Raw genomic sequence first — 20,804 nt, forward strand, 5'->3', positions numbered from 1 at the left:
ATTGAATATTATAAGAATAACTCAAGTTAGATATAAATGTGAGGTAAAGAACAATTGCGGCAAACATCAAAAGTGCAAAATAGAGAACAAGTCATAAAGAAATGAGTTAATACCCAAAATTGTCCTCGACTATAGTGGTTTTTCTCAATTTCGTCCTAAACGACTTTGGTGACATAATATAGTCCCAGACTTTTGTGTTTCGCTCAATTTAGTCCTCCGTTTGTTATTCCGTCAAATTGGTGTTAAATAAAGGGACAAATCAATAATATCAATATTGACCTCTCTTTACTTTCAACCTGCGAAGTGAGAAATCTCTCTTTCTTACACGAATTACACCCAGAGTTGCTCTAAGATCTACGAATCAAATTTTATATTCGCAGCTTTAGAAGTGATCCTGGGAGTAATTCGTAAAAAAAGAGGGATTTCACACTTCACATGTCTATGAAAAAAGAGATGTCAATATTAAAATTATTGAATTGTCTATTTATTTAACAACAAATGGACGAAATAACAAATGGGGGACTAAAAATTGAGCCAAAACACAAAAGTCTGGGACGAAATTGAGTAAAAACACGAAACTCTAGGACTACATTTAGTCACCAAAGTCGTTTAGGACAAAATTGAGAAAAACCACTATAATCGAAGACGATTTTGGGTATTAACTCATAAAGAAATCAAATAAAAAATGAAGAGAGATACCAGTGAGAATAGGAATGGAACTGAACCACTGAGCATGCATAAGGACTTAGATTTACTTTTTTATTATTATTATTATTATTATTATTATTATTATTATTATTATTATTAAACAAACCATATTCAGTACGATTTAGTTTTATTTTTTACCAAATCGTTCGATTTGATTTTTTACCAAATTATTTGATATACAAGAATCTATTACTATTCAATTATTTGGTATATTAATAGTTTGATTTGGTTCGAGAAAATCTAATCGAATTACCAACCCGAGGCATGAAAAGAAACAAAATTACAAATTTATTTTTTCTTGTCACTTGCTCTGCAATTTATCTTCTCATTTTCCTTACTTTCTTCTATCCTATTCTACCATTGTACTAATCCAATCGTTAATACTCACTCTTTACCTTTTTACATGTGTTCTTTATTACTCCTTCCCACCGTCTCTAAATTGTTTATCACATTTACTTTTTGCACAATTTTTAATGTAACAAAACAAATGTTATTAACTTTTCAATTTTGAAAGAGAACACTATTTTGTGACAAACTAAAAAGAAAAGTATGACAATGTTACTAACTTTCCCATTTTGTCCCTCAAAAGTATGTATTATTTGTACAAAGTACAACTGTACTTACCTCATTAATAGTTTAAAATTTTGAAAAAATCAAAATGATAAATTAGAAACTGTAGAATGATAGTTATGTTCAGTTTTAGGAAGATGACATTATTTTGGAACAAACTAAAATGCAAAGTAAGACATATAAAATATAACGGAAAGAGTATTTATTGGTCAACCAATTCTTTCTTATTAATTATTTTTTTTAAATAATTTTAAATTTAACTTTTTGTATTTAATAATACTTTTATTGTATTTCTAAATATATAAATTTTATACACTAATAATAAACTTCAGTCGATTTTCAGTAACCAAATAGATATAAAATGGGATGAATGGAGTAGTATATATTCAAAAGAATATTTTTACAATATTGTCTTTTTGTGACAAAGAAATATGGGTTAATGGGTTATACCATTTTTAGTAAATTATTTAAAAATTATAATTGATATGACTAAAATATGATTTTAAATTTTTGGATGGAGAAGTTGTAGGGAAAGGAGGATAAAATCTTTCAATAATTAAATCCACACGCATTCATTATTTAGCACAAACACAAGCTGGATTTTCTAAATTATTTAATAATCATTTTCAGCATACTAATCATACGTCTTATACCGCACCCCAATCATTAGCCATAAACTAATACTAGTAGTTTGACGTCGCTGTTTACTAATAAGCCTTAAAAAAGTGTTATAATAAGATGAATATTAAATGAGTATATTATAAGAATTTTTATTTCCTACTTTATTTTTTACTCAATTATTATATGTTATGATGTTATGATGTTATGATTTAATTGATTAATTAAAGAGTGTATCATTATGTTTGTTTATTCTTTTTTCTTCATCAATCAATACAAATTAAATACTTAGTTGACGTTTGATTGGTGAATGCATTGAGAATGAAATATCATTTTATGGAATACATTTATTCTGCTATTTGGTTTGGGTTTTACTGCAAAAAATAAATAAATAAATAAATAAATAAATAAATAAATCACAAAATTGACTATTCCTTTTGCCATGAGAATAGCTATTCTCAAGGCCCCTATTTGTATTCGCTATTCCTAGTTAGTCCATTAGATTTTTATTTTTACTAATTCAAAAATACCATTATAAACCTTTATAAATACATATATTCCTAGATTTCTTTCAAACTCTTACCTTAATTGATTGACTTCCACCATCCTTAAGGTATGGGTACGGTTTCTCTTCTTTTTTATGTTTTAGTTTCATAATCTATATGTTTGCATATATATTTATTTTTTTGTTGTTTATTTTTTTTTTCCTCCAAACTTTTTGTGTATGTATATATGCTTTATTTTAATTTGTACAACTGTCCGTCTGTCCGGCCTTAAGGTCCCTCCGGAAGGTTTGCCGAGACTTCTGACTGCAAACACTGCCAAAGTTAGATTTAAAAGAGTTAGATAATGTCTGCTTTAAGGGTAACGATTTTTAAAAAATGCTTTATTTTGTATGTGTGTAGATATATATATGCACACGTGTGTGTAGATATATCTATGCACACGTATGTGTAATACATACACACGACATACAAGTACAAACTGGAAAAGTTTCAAGTTCATGCACACTAACATATATGTGTAATACATACATAGACACACCACACACGAATTCGTGTGTATGTATTGCGCGCGCACACACACATATATATGTATGTATATTGTTTTTTTTTTCTTTTTTTTTTTATTTTTATTTTTTTGTTTATTATTTGTATAGATATTCCGAAATTATATTTTCATTATACTAATTTCCAGTCATGGCTCATTAGCTCGTTTAACTTTATATGTGTTTTGTCTAGAATAGATACATTTTGATTATTGAAATTATAATCTTTTTCTATTCCATAATTCCGTCAAACACAAGGATATGAATCGTTATATAATCTTATGTTTATTTTCTTATCAACGAGACAATAGAATACTATTCATATTCTATTATTACTTTCTTAGGTCTTGTTTGGTAATTAATATAATTAGCTTATCAATCAATTTTGACTTATTTGACCACTATTAGCTGTTTGACCTGATAAAATAATCAATGAGTGTTTGATTAATTAGCTTTTTAATTTGTAACAACTTATTGTTTCAAAATGTTAAAATTCAAAAAGCTGCTCAAAGTAGCTTTATCGATCAGCTTTTTCAAAAAGTCATTTTACATGTAATAAACTATCAGCTAATTTACCAAACACTTTTATACAATCAACTAATATTATCAATAAGTCAAACTCATTAACCTAATCAGCTAATAACTATTTACCCAACATCCTCTTATTTTATTTTTGTTAAAATTCTATTCTATTCCATTCCCTTTATTTTAATTTATTCTTTGAACCAAATATCACATTACTGATGTGAATTATAGTTCAATTCATAGAATACAGTTGCCATTTTCCATATTAAATATGTGCGTATGAGATAATGTTATCCAAGAATCGAATATAGATACACCGTACACATGGCTGTCTTTTGTGTTGGGCCCCGCCAATAGGCATTTGATTAGGAAAAATCATTACAATTTGAATTACCCAACTTAGCAGTGGATTTGATGTTTCAATCCACTTCCCCTCATTAAATATGAATCATATGATTAGATACTAGTAACACTGTACTTAACTTATCTGTTTGTACTCTATCCAAAGTGATGTATAGTTGATGATTTGATTATATCAAGATAAATAATACATTTGTTCAAAGTTACAAATTAAATGGATTATATTGATTATAGAGTGACATAGTGAGATTGAAATAGTTTTATTACACTAATTATGATTTGTAAAGAAATTTCATTAAAAAGGGCAAGTCGTGTGTTTAATTGAAGTGGAAATTACTTTCATCAACACCATTTAATTAATTGCTTTAATCTCATTCATTGTTCAAAGAGAACTTAAAAAGGTCTGCATGGACATTTAAATTGATCACATATGTAAAATTTGTCACAAGAAATTAAAGATCAAGTCTTAAAAAATTTAGCCTATGTTGATGTTTTATCCATAGAGAAAAATAAAAAGATTTGTCTGCATCAAATTCATCATTATGGATTTAATCATATACTCAACTACTCTCTCCGTCTCATTTTACTTGTCTTACATTCCTTTTAAACTTGTTTCAAAATAGTGTCATCTTTCTAAAATTGAACATAACTATCACTCTACATTACCCAATTTACCTTTTTAACTTTTTAAATTTCTAGAGGTAAGTACAATTGTACTTTATACAAATAACACATACTTTTGAAGGACAAAAACCGTGCAAAAAGCAAATAAGACAATCGATTAGGGACAGAGGGAGTATAATAATACTCCGTAATAGCTCAGGAGAGTTTAAAGTAGCTTCGTTGCCGAACTTAAAGGTCATGACTGGAGGTAATAGTGTGAAGGTTCAAATCTCACTGGAAACATGTATAAGATAAATAGGTCAGGATGTTGGAAGGTCTAGATTGGATTCTAGGGGTGGAATCCTGTGGATTTCTAATTAGGTGAGAACAACCTTAACTTGTGAACTTCAAACTGCGAACTTGTGAAGGATTACAGTGCAATCATATCTAGGTGCGGTGCAATCATGTAGTAAGTGCAATCCTTCACAAATTTGCAGTTTGCAGGTTAATGTTAGTTCTTACCTGATTATAGACTGAATCTGTGAATATAAGATTAGTCCGACAAAATTGGTATGACTAACTTAAAAAAAAAAAAAAAAAAAAAAAAAAACTACTCCCTATAATAATAATATCAAATAAATTTACCCAAGTAATGCTTATCAATTCATCATAATCTATATTTGTATGTACTAAAAATAACATTTGGATATAAATAGTCAGAGCGTGAGTGGTGATGAATTAAGAGGAGATCAGATGCGTGTACAAGTATGGATGCAGGAGAAATAAATTCAAAAAAAATAAAAGATGTCAATGGGAAACGGTGGGGAGGGGGACAGATGGAGATAAACAGTGTCCGCTAGCTTCAAACCGTCCAAATCATTTTGGTCTTTAATCTTTCCAGTCTATAATTCGGGTCGACCAAGCTAAGCTAGAAGATTTTATACTCTATTCTACTCTGAATCTCAACCCCCCTCTCCTCCTCTCCCAACAAAACCTCCTTATCTATGGCTGTAATCGTCGGTGGGTTGTTGCGGGCCGGTGAATCTGGGTAGCTAGATAGCTAGCTAGCTGTTGTTCTTCGGGAAGCATAATCGTGATTTTCCGGATGGAAGTGATGATGAATTTTAGCTTTAAATAACAAAAGGAAGTGATTTTTAGTTGCTTTTTATAGAGTTGCAGAGAGGATGAATCACTGCGTTCCGGATTTTGACATGGATGAGGACTTCAATCTTCCTCCCACCGCTACTTCTTCCTCTGGTTTAACCAGGCATAAGAAGTCTGCAATGTAAGTTTTCTGCTCTCTCTCTCTCTCTTCTCCGCCCTACCTGTTGTGGTTAACAGGTTTGGATTTGTGATGGAAGTTATTGGGGGGTTTTGATTTGATTTGATTTTATAGGGGTGAAGAGGATATCATGGAGCTGCTATGGCAGAACGGTCAAGTTGTTGTGCATAGTCAAAACCACAGATCTTTTCATAAATCTCACTTTTCCGGGGATGCCGCGATTCCGGCTGAGCAGCCTGTCACCAAGGAGATTCGACCGGCGGGAGAAGAAACGGCGGCGAATCAGCATGTGTTCATGCAGGAGGATGAGATGGCGTCGTGGCTTCACTACCCTCTCGAAGAGCCCTCGTTTGACCGTGATCTCTATGCCGATTTGCTGTATCCACCAGCTTCGTGTGCTCCCGTCTACGCCGCCCCAACCACCGCCGCGCCACCGCGCGAAATCCGTCCGCCCGTATCTGAGATCCGTCATCTTCCGATGCATCAGCCGCCAGCTCCAAGGCCACCTATTATACCTCCGGCGAAAAACGCCGACCTCGAAGGCGCGCCACGTGTACAGAATTTCGGCCATTTTTCGCGGCTGCCTAGGGCTAGGATCGAACCTGGACCCTCGAGTTCGAGCCAGGCTGCGAGAGAATCGACGGTCGTGGACTCGAACGAGACTCCGATGGTGAAAGCTGAATCTCTAGCTTCACGCGTCGCAGAGAGTGTGGCGCCGGTTTCTGGCGGGAATGTAGGCACTGTAGCCACCGGCACGTCCACCGGCAATAGGGAAATGATGACGTGTGAACAAACGGTGACGTCATCCCCCGGCGGCTCAGGTGCCAGCGCCAGTGCGGAGCCGCCACAGAAGCCGGCGCCAACAGCGACGGACGATCGGAAGCGTAAAGGAAGAGAAACGGACGACACGGAGGGTCACAGTGAGGTAAGCAGTTTTGCTCTTCTTTCGGTGCATGGTAGCAATTTGGCACAACGCTTACTTCTGCCGTACACGTGGAATCTTAGTGTATCAGGGTTCTGACACGTGTGTCATTGTAAACCATGAAAGATGTTTTTACTGGTCACTGCAAAGTCTACAAATGAGACTAGGTCAATGGAGACATAGAGTTACCAACTAGCTACAGTATAAAACCTTCAAGATGACAGTTTTCTTTGCAGAAAATTACTGTTGAAACGCAGTGGGAAGATTTCTGCCTTCCTTTACATGCCAAAGAATATTATTGGCCATTAAAAATGAACAGAGACAACCTCTAAATCAATACTCATTTTATACTCTTTCTTTGCCATTGTCTTTGTGTGCCTTGTGATATCAAACTTTGGTATTCAAAGATAGATTGTAATTGATGTGACACATAATTGTGACATGACCATATAATTTGTGATTTTTCAAGCATTGTAAATTTTTTTTTTTTTTATCATGGATATGCCTAGATTTAATTTTTTTTGGGTGACGAGGGAAACTCGCAGCCACTACCTGAGGGTGTGCATTGGATAAACCCAAACCCCGCCTGATCATAGCTTCACGGCTCAAACCAAGAGGGCTGAGATTCGAACCCGTGACCTTGTGGTTACAAGTTTGTATGCCTTAGATTTAATTTGTGAATGATTATTAGGTCTTGTAACAAATTACTTTAGACATGAATATAAGCATAGGGAAAAGGTGAAGCATATCTCTTATGGGGTTACCGCAACAACTACTATTAGTTTATAGATAATATCTTATGTCTAAATGAGTGTGATACCTGCTTTTGTCCTTGACAAAGTTGGAAATATGATTCATTGCACTTGGCACAACCGCACAAGACTATCGTTTGGATGGTTTGGGTGCTTGTTTTGCCTGTCGGTGTATAATTCAGCAAAGGACAAATTTTGTGCAACAAGGGAGCCTTATATTACCTTATGTTGTTTGCCAGAAGGAGAATGCAGGAATAAGGAAAGCCTGTTAGTAGCTTTTGAGAAATGAGATTAAGTAACACTCTTAACTTGAATGTGAAATGTTGTTGGGAGAGACTATAGTCCGGTGTCCTGTTTGATAATGGATGCTGGGTGAGGATATTGAAACTCAAGAGTTCCTTTGCTTTTTAATTGCCCTTCGTATTAATATTGTTATATGTAGTTTAGTTTGGTCCTAGTATACATCATATGTGGAAAAGTGTGCTGATTGTTTATTGATATAACTGGTTTATCTTAGTTGAGTATCATTTATTTAAAATAAAAATCTGAAAAAGGATAGTACATTTTACTTACTAAAAAAAAAACCCATACCAACAACATCACTATTGGATAAGTAATCTTTTAATGCTGTAACTCAGTTCTAATTCTCTTGGATCTGATAAAAGCAAAAAAAGAGGAGAAAGTATAAGTCTACCTAATCTGATGGTTGCATTCTTTACTGGTCGATATCCTCCATCCTTGTGATGCATAATCTTAACAAAATTTCTTTTTGCCGATATCATAACATATATGGTCTGATATTGTGATCATCACATTGTTATAGATATTACATATATGAAATTAGATTTTACATGTGAAGTTTCCATTAAATGTAATATGTTAGAGAATTACCAGCACTTATTGTTTGAATTTTGGTTATTTGTTAGCATTTTTGTGTTTGTTAAACATTTTTCTCCATGTGTTCTTTTTGAGCCGTGAAAATATAGAAGTAACAGTGATATTTGCAAAAAAGTTGCTTCTAGTGATCAAATATCACCACCTTCTTACATGGTTTCTTCACGGGTGCATTTTGCATTACCAAAGAATGACTGTTATTCACATATGTGAAGGGATGGGATGGACTTAAATTCTCTTTTTCTATACTCGTTAAAATGGTTCCATGGAACTTGGTATTCTAATTAGTGGCTCATACCTTAAAATTTATGCAATGAATGGATTTCTGCTATCATAGGACATTGACTTAGAGTCTGCTGATACAAAGAAGCAAGCCCGTGGTTCAGCTACAAAGAGATCTCGTGCTGCAGAAGTCCATAATCTCTCGGAAAGGGTATTTACTTTTGTGATTATTCTGCTGATTTGTTTTATTGTTTATCATGTTCTGACTGTACACACAACTCTCAATGTTGAGTGCAGAGGCGTCGAGATAGGATTAATGAAAAGATGAGGGCTTTGCAGGAACTCATACCACGTTGCAACAAGGTTTTGATGCACTGAAGTCTTAGTTATGTTTCTGCCTTGGAAATGCCGTTTTATAGAAAAGCTGATTTACACTCATCATATTACTGTTTTCTTGAATTTCAGTCAGACAAAGCTTCAATGTTAGACGATGCAATTGAGTACTTGAAATCGTTACAATTGCAAGTGCAAGTATGTTTCAGACTATTTTTTGCTTGCTTTTGAAGATCGCTGGAAACTCTTTTGCCCTTAATTATTTGCTTTCTATGTTTTGCATCTCCTAGGCGAGACTCCCTCATCTTACACCCATTTACTACCGCCAGTCTAAAATTACCTATAATAGTACACAAAGAAAAGAGTGTTCTGCTTACTGTGTTACACAGATTAGATATTTTACTTTATTAGATGACTTTTAGGTTTCTTGACGTTGATACTTTATCCTGTTGAATCTCAATTTAAGCACGGTTGTTCCTTCCACTATGATGGAAATTCCTGTAACATGGATAAATAGAGACCTCTAGATTACGTAATATGGAATTTTATTTCCCCTGTTTCAACTAGAATAAATTTGTTTCCTTCACTTTTCATTGATTCAATATCTCTATCTAGAAGTAAAATGCTCTTAAATGACCTTCCATTTCAAGTCCAGTTAGTTGTATGTGAAGTGAGAATTGTCAAATGCAGAATGACTCTTGAATATAGATTTCAGATTTCACAATCCACTTATTTATTATCAGTCATCATATAGCATCTTCCTGTGAGTTGACTTCTACATATCCATGATTTATATCCATATGTATTTAAGAATTTGATTGCAAATGTTTTTCACAGATGATGTCTATGGGATGTGGCATGGTCCCTATGATGTATCCTGGTATCCAGCAGTATATGCCAGCAATGGGTATGAGTATGGGCATGGGGATGTGCATGGAAATGGGCATGAATCGTGGAATGGTTCCATATCCACCACTTCTACCCGGTTCGTCATTGCCAAATGCAACAGCAGCAGCACAGATAAGTCCACGGTTTGCTATGCCACCATCATTTCCAATGCCACCAGTTCCTATGCCTGATCCATCTAGAGTTCAGACCTCAAACCAACCCGATCCCATGCTAAACCCACTCATTACCCATAATCCTAACCAGCAACAAATACCAAACTGTGCTGATCCATATCAGCAATTATTTGGTCTTCACCAGGCACAAGCAACATTACCGCTGGTAAGTGGCAGTCATCGTGTGTGTGTGTATATATATATATATATATATATATATATATATATATATTTTTTTTCTTGGGTGATGAGGGAAACCCGCAGCCACTACCCAATGGTGTGTGCACTGGGTAAACCCCACCTTGTGACCCTAGCCGGCAAAGAACCACAAAGAGGTAAACCAGCTTAGGTTATCCATAGTTGATTGACTCAAACCAAGAAGGCCAATAGGCTGCTCTTGTTGGGAGTTAAACTTGTAACCTTGTGGTGACCAAGTCAACAGTGTGACCAACTTGACTGGAGTTGTCCCCAACCTATCTTTTTTTGTTAGACCACGAAGTGTCCTGAGTAGTCGTAACTGTAGAGGCACTTTAAGCCTGTAATAGTCATGTATTACTCTCTCAAGCATCTTAATGTAAAATCTTTGACTTTGAACTACATTCTATAATATCATGAAGATGAAGAGCCCTCATTTCACATTTATTATATTAATAATTAACTGGTCCTATAGGCACTTGAATGCAGTATGCGCCCCATTATATACATCTCTTTTCTTCCTCAGCTTAATAAGTTAATAAGCAGTCATAAAATACTTTTAATTTTTTAACTGAAAAAATATTTCAGGAGCTTAGTGACAATTCAGTAACATATACCTCTAAATTTGTTTGTCCCATTTATCTATCCTTACGTGATCTTTGTTCTTTCCTTTTTCTTCCCCATTTTAACCCCAGAATCAAACAGTGGAACATCCTATTAATAGCAAGCCAAGCAGCAGCAAAGATGTTGGGAATCCAGGGAATCATCAATCTCGTAAGTTTCTTATTACAAATATTCTTAATTCTACACAAATTACAAAGAATGCATAAATGTAAAGTTAATGAAGTAGAATAGTGCCAATAATCACTCTTAAGATTTGTTGGAAAGGAAGTTTACAAATATTGATGTTCATATCAATTGCTCTAAGAGTCATGACAGACATTTTACAAAGCCGCCATTTAAACTAGAAACATGGTGGTGCTTTAAACTGCATTGAAAAGATATAAGACCTGATCTGAAGAGGAAATATAATAATTTTGAGTAGGAGCGAAAACTACCCTTCTAGGATGGAGGTTGACATAGGGATATATTTCATATTGTCCTATTTTACCCGTCTTACTTTCATTTTTGTCTATTTTTAAAATTGAACATCACCATCATTTTACTTTTCCCAATTTACCCGTATGACTTTTGTTTTCTTTATTGCTTTTATTTTCAAAAGTAAGAAAAGTAAGGAGCATAATTGGAAAACATATGACATTTACTTTAACTCATTAAAAATCGTGCAAAAAGTAAATGTGACAACTAATTCGGGACAGAGGGAGTATAAGTGTATAACACATGCCATACATTTACAGAACTGGGAATTATTAGTTCATGATGATTACTCTGCAATTTCAGGTTGATGATTTCCAGGTAGGCCATTTATGGTAAGTCTACCACCAACCAAATTTTGTAGAGTAAGAGAAGCAGTAATGTGAATGCATGCAGTCTACATTTGCTTGCGGCCTCTGGAATGCACCGCAGCTAACATGTTACATGTAACTATTCCTGTATGATCAAAGTTCCTTTTATTTATTTGTTGCTTTTAATACCCTCTTGCAAGTGCTATATATGTTAGTATGATTTTAGAATTTTAGTTAAGTTCTCAAAGAAATTACTATTTTAGTATATATTAGACATAGATTAACACCTTTATGTTTTGAGGGTAAGGTTATTATGTATCTTAAATAAAGTCCTTTTGTTCATTTTGGAATTCTCAGTTAGTACATAATGGAAAATATGTTGATATTATAAGTTTCAAAGTAAATTGCGTCTAATTTAATGCGTCAAGGATAATATTATATTGCGTTCACATAATGTGATAAATGTATATAACAATGTCATGGACAAGATTATATATATTTTCTAATTTTTGGACGTTCCACGTAGCTATGCATCCGAAAAAATAAATAAATAAATAAAGTTATCTCTTCTAGTTTGTTGTCGACGAAACTTGGTGGGAAGTTTTCAACATCTCTTCTCAGTTCTCACTGAGTATTGTTGGGCATTCTTTCGTCTCCGGTGTTCTTTGCGTCTCTTGGGCTGACCAACATATTGTTATTTTGACCGATTACTCTTGATAGTGGGTCAAGGGATTCTCGGGCGGGTTTTTGACTGAAATGGGCATTGGAAAGTGATTGTGGACAATAATGGGAGGTCAAATTTTTTTGGACAAGAATGGAAAAACGCGTTTGGGAAACGCGGATGTGGTCAAAACCGCATTTCTCAAACGCGTGTGACGGGCTTGCATACTCTACGAACAACCGCATTTGGGAAATGCGATTGTCCTATAATATACGACAGCCGCATTTCTCAAATGCGGTTGTCATATAGACATAGCCGCGTTTGAGAAATGCGGCTCTCGTATATTATATGACAATCGCATTTCCCAAATGCGGCTATGGTATTTGTCGAAAACAATCTGCCATGGCTAAAGGAGGGAAGCTCACGAAGATCAAGTCAGCCGTCCTCAAGAAAATGCAGTCTTTCAAGCTCAGCCGGGGTACAGGCGGCGGAAGCTCCGTCGTCGTCGCCACACATGGTCGTGTCGCCTGATCCACCATGCACCTTCATCCCTCCATTCTCTACAAGCACCGTACCCACCATTGCTGTCATCTCCTCTCCATTCTCCATCCCCACCTCGCAACCAACATTTATCTGATCTGCAGAACTAATTAATACCAATGCAATAGTACAGTGAAGTCCCGGGTCTACCCCATTTTAAAAGTTGATGGCTTCTTTTAACCTAACAGCTATGTAGCATGAAAACAAAAAATAAGCTCTTTTTTAAAAATCAAGTCGATCACTTGAGTTCGTGTTTTCATTAATTAGTATTATGGTACAATCTTCATGCACGAATGATATAGTTAGATCGATCATATTATGTTTTTGCACGGTTGTTTGTAGTAGTACGGGCAGTAGGGTAATTTGTACTTTTGTAAAGTTTTATGCACTATATATTTTGTTTGGTTATATAAATGAAAGAAAAAGAAATATGCACTTATTATAGTGTTGTTTGATGTGAAAAACTGCTGGGACCAAATTTAAAGGGATAAAAAACAAAGAGAAGGCAGAAGAATAGTGTGTGCTAACACTTGCACTGTTACACTCGACAAGCTCGTCCAGGGATTCCGGCTGGGGATCGGCATTCTCGAGCATCCACAGCAAGTGTTCGAACAGCACCACTTCGCATCTGACGGCGATGGACTCGTCGGAGTAGCTGCCGGACCGCTCCGCCAGTTCGCGGAACAGGGGGTGGTCGATAATGTCGGAGCCGACCAGGTACCGGCGGCGAGACTTGCCCACGTACACCGGGTGGAGGTCCTTAGAAGAGGCGGCAGCGCTGTAAGGGCCGGAGCAGTGCTCGTCGTCGGAGAAGGAGTTGGTGGTGGCGACGACGACGGAGCTTCCGCCGCCTGTACCGCGGCTGAGCTTGAAAGACTGCATTTTCTTGAGGACGGCTGACTTGAACTTCGTGAGCTTCCATCCTTTAGCCATGGCGGATTGTTTTCGACAAATACCATAGCCGCATTTGGGAAATGCGGCTACCGTATAATATACTAGAGCCGCATTTCTCAAACGCGGCTATGTCTATACGACAACCGCATTTGAGAAATGCGGCTGTCGTATAACCGCATTTTCCAAATGCGGTTGTCCGTAGAGTATGCAAGCCCGTCACACGCGTTTGGGAAATGCGGTTTTGACCACATCCGCGTTTGGCGCGTTTTTCCCATTCTTATCCAAAAAAATTTGACCTCCCATTATTGTCCATAATCACTTCCCAATGTCCATTTCAGTCAAAAACCCTTCTCCGGCCACGTATGTTGGGAAAATGCAAGTCAATGGACTTTTCTATATTTCTCAAACATCCTAGTGATTAATCTTGATTTATACTTATTATAAGTTGGTGAATGTCCAAGATTTGTTAAGTGGTATGTGGTCATAATCGGGCCTCTAATATTTAAATAAGATATTCTTGAGTTAGATAGATAGACAAACATTGTTTGATGTCTTTATTATATCTTTTTCCACCTTGATAATGCTGTTGTTGTATGTGAGCTTGCACGGATAGTGGCAATTTGCTTCTATTGTAGTGGGTATTCCATGGTGCAACATTTCTTTAATTTCGCATTATCAGCCTTATTTCCCCAAGACCCCAACGTAACAATGTAGAAATGAATTCGGTGCTGATAAGTGTAAAAATGGTATATCATCATTATGAGAAGATAAGGACATGTGTTTGCATTCCGGGGATATGCAGTTGTGTTTTGGGGCTTATCATTATTAATGCTTTAATAATTAATATACATGTGCATATTCATATATATAATGCATATGGGTCTTTGCAGCACAAGTGGATAAGCAATAGAGAACAAAAAGCAAACACTATTGGTGGTTTCAATTCATACAATGCATGCATACACTATCACTAACAGTTTCATTTTCTGGCTCCATTGGTTATGCATTGTTCACGTAGATAACCTTAGCTTTCGAATAAGATTGCAAAACGTGATTTGCATAACTAAGAGGTTAGCTACATTTGATACTTGCATTTCGGCACGCAAGATAAGGTTGCTATATTTTTTGGATAATGTGTAGTGACCCAAGAGAATTTCCGTAAATGTGTACTGACTTTTTTTTTTTGATAGAAATGTGTAAAACTCACTTCGGACTTGTGTTTTTGGAGTTGTCCCGAGTTTATTATTATTATTTTCATTATTTACTTAAAACGCAAGTAGGAGTTGCGTTTTTCGTATTGTATACGTAAAACGCATATGCCAAAAGCGTTTTCATGTGACGTATCGAATACGTTAAAACGCATTTGGGAGATGCGTTTTACGTATAATACTTTAAAATACGAAAAACGCAACTCCCAAATGCGGTTTATTTACTGGCGGCACTCCGCCAGAATTGTGTGTAAAATGCAAGAAGCACTTGCGTTTTACGAATTATTCCGGCGCCTGTGACTTGGTATTCTAAAACGCATTCGCCAAGTGCGTGAGAGGTGGGGGAGAGTCAGGTAGTCGGGTACGGCGTTGACTGCACATGGCGCAACCCGTACGTAGAACAAACGGATTTCTAAACACCCCCCTGTGGGTCAATCTCACAGTCCCATAGTCTTCAGCAATCACCAGCACCTTATCGTGCTGCTTTTGCCTGGCAATGCTTATCATTCAGCCAGTTGTTCAAGAAGGGCAAGTAAGGCTCACTCACAGCGCAGACTATCAGAGTCCCATTACTCGACACGTGGGCCGCCGCCTGCGCCAACGTGTACTCCCGCCACTTGGATTGCGAGATCTTAGAGCTGGAAGTGAGGGGTGTAAACGAGCCGAGCCGAGCCCGAACCTGGGTAGGCTCATGCTCGTGCTCGTTAATGATAGCACTTCTCGAGCTCGAGCTCGAGCTCGTTCGAGCTCGTGAATTGATGCTCGAGCTCGAGCTTGGCAATTGTCGAGCTCGAGCAGCTCGATTGTTCGAGCTCGAGTTTAGGCTCGAATTTGAGGTCAATTTTGATATCAAATTTGACATGTTTGATTCAAAATTTAAACTACTTTGTTTTATGACTTTTATTCATACATAATTATTAAAGTATTTTAATTTCACTCCCCTAATTATTATTTTTATATACTAAATATAATATAATTATATTACATATTATATATTATATAATATATTATAAGGCTCGCGAACGGCTCGTCGAGTCGCGAGCCTACAATACCTAAGCTCGGCTCGTGCTCGTTTAATCCACGAGCTACTCGAGCTCGAGCCGAGCTCGATTTTAACCGAGTTCGAGTCGAGCGTTAACCGAACCGCTCACGAGCGACTCGCGAGCAGCTCGGCTCATTTACACCCCTAGCTGGAACCGATCTGGAAAAGCCCGATACTGGGGATTTGAGCCCATGGGAAGAGAACTTCGAGGATCACGAGAAGAGTGAGGAGAAGAACTAAGGAGGTCCTGTGGAAAATTAAAAAACGCAAATACAATATGCGTTTTACGTATTCAACGATCAACGCATGTGCTTATTGCGTTTTGTTGTTTTTGCAGTCGCTGGAGAGTGCCGGTGTACAAAACCAGTAAACGCAACTTACTTTTGCGTTTTAGGTATAATACGTAAAACGCAAAAGTAAGTTGTGTTTTCAACTATACCGTATCTTTTGAAAAACGCGTTCCGGTAATGCGTTTTACGTATACGAATACGTTACGTAAATACAGAAAAAAAAAAAAAAAAAAAAAAAAAACGCTCGCGACACAACCAAAAACGCAACTCCCAACGGAGTTTTGCACATTCATGTCAAAAAAAAAAACAGGACACTAATTTGGAAATATGCGCTGTTGACTACACATTTCGGTCTTTGATCCATATTTTTTAACATATCGTGACTTAGTTTCTATTATATTTATGGTAATGCTTTATATACCTACATATATCTCCTTTAATTTATTTGGTTTTATGCTCTTAAATTTTTAAGTGCATGTAATTATAATTATGATGATATATGTGGTTGCTTATCATAAGTTTTATTTTGCATGAAAATAAAGAATTATCACTGTTGGAAATTATGGAATTTCCGACCACCTAAAAATGATCTTAAATCAAGTCCAAAGTCTTGTTCCGATCACTTTTGGTATCCGGAAAAACCTTTGTTGCTATTTCCGATCACTTTTTGCTTTCAACTTGATATAATATTACTTTCAGGTGGTCGGAAATTCCATAATTTCCAGCCGTGAGATCATGAATTTTTCAAATTAAAAATCATTTGTTATTTAAATTAATATGTTGGAAAATATGTTGTTTCACTATCTTTTTAAGGCTGGTCAAAGATCATAATTCATTCTAAGTGCTTGCTATGATTTATAGCTTTGCCTTTCAAAGGCTAGTAAGAAATTAAAAGTGCAACCTTGATCTTTTTCGGAATTGCTAGTGTTCACATACACTGCAATATGATGTTTGTTGAGCATATAATATAACATAAACAATCCAACTATTAGTTTAGGCTTTTAGTTGAGATAGAGCACATGAGTCAATTTAATTAGTATTAGAGCCCGATCAAAGGTCAAAAGTATCGGTCCGCACACGTGAGGGGGCGTGTTGAACATATACTATAACATAAACATAAATGTGCAATCTAACTAAGGGGGCGTGTTGAGCATATAATAAAACATAAATGTGCAATTCAACTATTAGCTTAGGCTTTTAGTTGAGATGGAGCACATGCTTCAATTATGTTTATCTTTTCCTACATAATTATCTTTGTAGCATATTGATCTTGAAAATTTGAAATGGCAAGATCATTATTCAAATATTTTCTCTTGCTCTTAATGTCCAAGATAAAAATGATTAATCTTGATGATCAATATCTCATGTTATAATGTCTACGTGTAGGCATGTATTTCTTGCAATTTGAGATTGAGGAACACAAATTTATCATACCCCATAATTAATTTATTGGTGGGACTATTTGTTCTTTCAAAAAAAGGATATGAGATGCATATATATTATTATCATATGATTTTAGAGATTTGTATCATGTATTGAATTAGTTTTATAATGGCAACAAACATATATTTTGGCTTTAGTCTAAATGTTGTAACTTGTTAGTAGCCTAGAAGAGTCATATTTTCAACGGAAAGCTTAAACAATTCTTGAATACTCTGTCTAAGAAGATGATCTTTAAGTAAACTTCAATTTCACCATTCGATCTGAGAGTTTTTTTTTTAGAAAGAGTTTTTAAGAAGTAGGGTTTTGTTCATGTAGGCAGTTAAAGCGTCACTTGATTCTCACCTGAAATGAGATTGACTTTCACATGATGTTAAAAATCTAAGAATTGCAAATAGCTTGCTTTAGTTTACATTATGTCAGTTCAATGAAGTTTCTAATTCTTTTTTGAGTTAATACCATCCGAGGTCCTCCGAATATAGTAGTTTTGCCACATTTAGTCTTAAACTTTCAAATTGACCATATGTGGTCCTTCGACTTTCAAATTTAACCATTCGTGGTCCAAGTTAACCACCCATGGTCCTTCAAGTTTCAAAACTTAACCAGTTGTGATCCTCTTAAAAGGACCATGGTTGGTTAAAATTTAATAGAGACTAGACGTGGCAAAATGACTATACTCGGAGGACCACAAACGGTATTAACTCTTCTTTTTTAAACAAGAAAAAGAAAAGAAAGGAAAAAAGGTTGGGATAACCTTAAGATGTTAAAGCTATTGCACTTTGTTGAAATTTCTTAGCTATATTGTTGAATATATTCTTTGCATATGAAATTATTTTATCTTAAGAATACTATGCGAAATTTGTTTATGTTGTTCAACTTGAAGCAGCATGCAAACAACATTATTTCTTTGGCATAACATTATTTCTTTGACTTACTAGCAATGAGTATTTATTATTATTTACAATCTTGATTGAATCATCTTGAAGATCTAGGATTCTTATTTAAAGGGAAAACTTGGTGGGTTGAGATAACTAAGGGTGTGTTTGGTTGGTGGGTTTTGCCTATAAGAATGGGTATGAAAGTGATTGTTGTTGTTTGGTTAATAGGTTTTTAGAACACTACTATGGGTCTCGAATACTCCATCAATTGAAAAACCCATACCCAAATACAATAAGGGTTTCATTCCCTTATTCATTCTTAACCACTACTATTAGTAAACATTCCCATTTCACCCTACAACCAAACATGTTAAATACTTTCACCAAAACCCATTACCATTATCAAGTATTTGATACCTATTCCGATTCCAATTCCTATGTGCGAACCAAACACACCCTAAGTTTGTTGGAATATATTCAACTATTGAGTGTGTAATAACCAATGAGGATACATGCCTTTTCAAGAAAGTTTCTTGAAAAATTACAAAAGTAAGATTTTAAGGACAAGTTGCAAATCTCTATTGGACGCAATTTTCTCATGTCAAATCCAAACTAATATTTTAATGGCAAGTGAATGAAGTTTGAGATTTTCTTCTTCCAATGTACAAGTTCGAAGACACGTCTATAAATGGCTTGAACATTAAAGAGAAGAGACACAAGATATATTCAAACTTACAATTTCAAGGATTTTACAATGCTCAAATTGCATTCAATCAAGTTCAAAAGAGACCTCAAGGCTACAAAGATCAAATTAGCCCTTTCAAGTCTCTTAAGTTGGAAACTCCAATTGTTGTAGAATCATTGTATCTCTACATAGAGTAGAAAGAGGAAGAGTAACAAGAATGCTTATGGAACTATTGATTAGTTTTTTTTTTTTTTTTTTTTTTTTTTTTTTTTTTTTTTTTTTTTTTGTTTTCAAAGAACTTGATCAATTTCACCGTAATTGTACTGGAGTTAAGGTTATAGTGAATTTCTCCTGGAGTAACATCACTATCAAACCATTATAAATTCTATTGGCTCATTTATTAAGGTGGTGAATTTAAGAAGAAAAATACAGGGAACAATCTAGGAGAAAATTCTACAAGAGAGATAATCTATGAAGAGAAGCTCTGATTGAACATCATTTTGTACATATCAATCAAGAGATTGAATATAAAGATCATGGTTGAGTTTTCTATTTATGTGCGCTAAATTGTAGCTTTGAAGACCTTGTGTATGGATAACATAGTTGGGCATTAACACCATTAGCAGTCGAGGATATACAGTGAGTGAAACCTCGAAGAACAGGTTGAGGGAGATCAAGGATGTTCATTCGACAATCCTGGAAGTGCTTCAATAGAGACTAGGTTCTACGGTCAAGAGGAATATCACTAGGTAAATAGATGTTACCTTTCTTTGTTCGGAAGTGAGCACTTAGTGGATTGAGTTTTCACAAATTAGTGGGGCCCCAGATGTAGGAGAGGTATATCACTCTGAACTGGGTAAACAAATCATTTTTGTTCATTTAGTTTATGCTACGATCATCGTCATTGTTTAAAATACTACCTAAGCAGTCATGTAAATGAACTAAACACAAGTCATTCAAACAATAATCGGAATTACATGCTTATTTCAATATGTTAAGTGCTTACAACAAATACACCCTTCCACACATTGGTATAAGAGCCTATTGGCCTAAGTTACTGGCTTGCTTCTTGGAAAATTTCTTGTGTATTTGTGTAATTCTTGATGGCATGATAGATTGAATATACTCTCTTGAAATTGTTTGTTACACATATTGTGTGTTATGTATCTTGTCTAGTTATTACTATGTTGGTTTCTGTATGTGGTGTGTTTGTGTGTTGCTTTGCATCCATAAGTAGGATGGAAAGTGGACTTAGGCTCTTCCAAAAAGATTTCATATGAAGGTTACTACCATTCAAGAATCTATTGGCTTTTTTTTTTTTTTTTTTTTTTTTTTTTTTTTTGAATAAAACGAGAATTTATTAACTTAGCAAATCGAAGCATAAAGCTCATACACAGGGAGACAAGGAATGGTAAATCATTCCGTACAATCTGACTTAATATCATTCTTGTCAGCTGATGAGTCTAAAACTTTTGAAAACTATGTTGAAAAGAATTATGAACAATTGTACAACAAATGGGAGATATTGTTCAAAGCGAACATACCATTGAATGGACAAATACAGATATATGAAAACATCATTGATGAGTTAAAGTCTGATTTGTTAAATCGTGAAGAAGATATCCTAAAGGGTCTCACTAGAGAAGAGAATCTTGCTAAGGAATTGG

At 35.3% G+C, this 20,804-nt stretch overlaps 2 protein-coding genes across 2 annotated transcripts; one reads left to right on the forward strand and one right to left on the reverse strand.

Annotated features, from left to right (window-relative positions):
* Positions 1 to 5,174: 5,174 nt before the first annotated feature.
* Positions 5,175 to 11,791, forward strand: LOC109182760 (transcription factor PIF1-like). Its single transcript, XM_019332945.1, has 8 exons — positions 5,175 to 5,717; positions 5,829 to 6,639; positions 8,620 to 8,715; positions 8,802 to 8,867; positions 8,970 to 9,035; positions 9,675 to 10,064; positions 10,789 to 10,867; positions 11,495 to 11,791. The coding sequence occupies exons 1-8, from the start codon at positions 5,617 to 5,619 to the stop codon at positions 11,497 to 11,499; spliced, it is 1,614 nt and encodes a 537-aa protein (XP_019188490.1). The 5' UTR covers positions 5,175 to 5,616; the 3' UTR covers positions 11,500 to 11,791.
* Positions 11,792 to 12,595: 804 nt separating this feature from the next.
* Positions 12,596 to 13,633, reverse strand: LOC109182629. The gene is made up of 2 exons (XM_019332779.1): positions 13,231 to 13,633; positions 12,596 to 12,798 (listed from the first exon to the last, which is right to left on the reverse strand). Exons 1-2 carry the CDS (start codon positions 13,631 to 13,633, stop codon positions 12,596 to 12,598), a joined length of 606 nt encoding a protein of 201 aa, XP_019188324.1.
* Positions 13,634 to 20,804: the final 7,171 nt, after the last annotated feature.

This window comes from Ipomoea nil, unplaced genomic scaffold (assembly GCF_001879475.1).
Source record: "Ipomoea nil cultivar Tokyo-kokei standard unplaced genomic scaffold, Asagao_1.1 scaffold1074, whole genome shotgun sequence".
NCBI lineage: Eukaryota > Viridiplantae > Streptophyta > Magnoliopsida > Solanales > Convolvulaceae > Ipomoea > Ipomoea nil.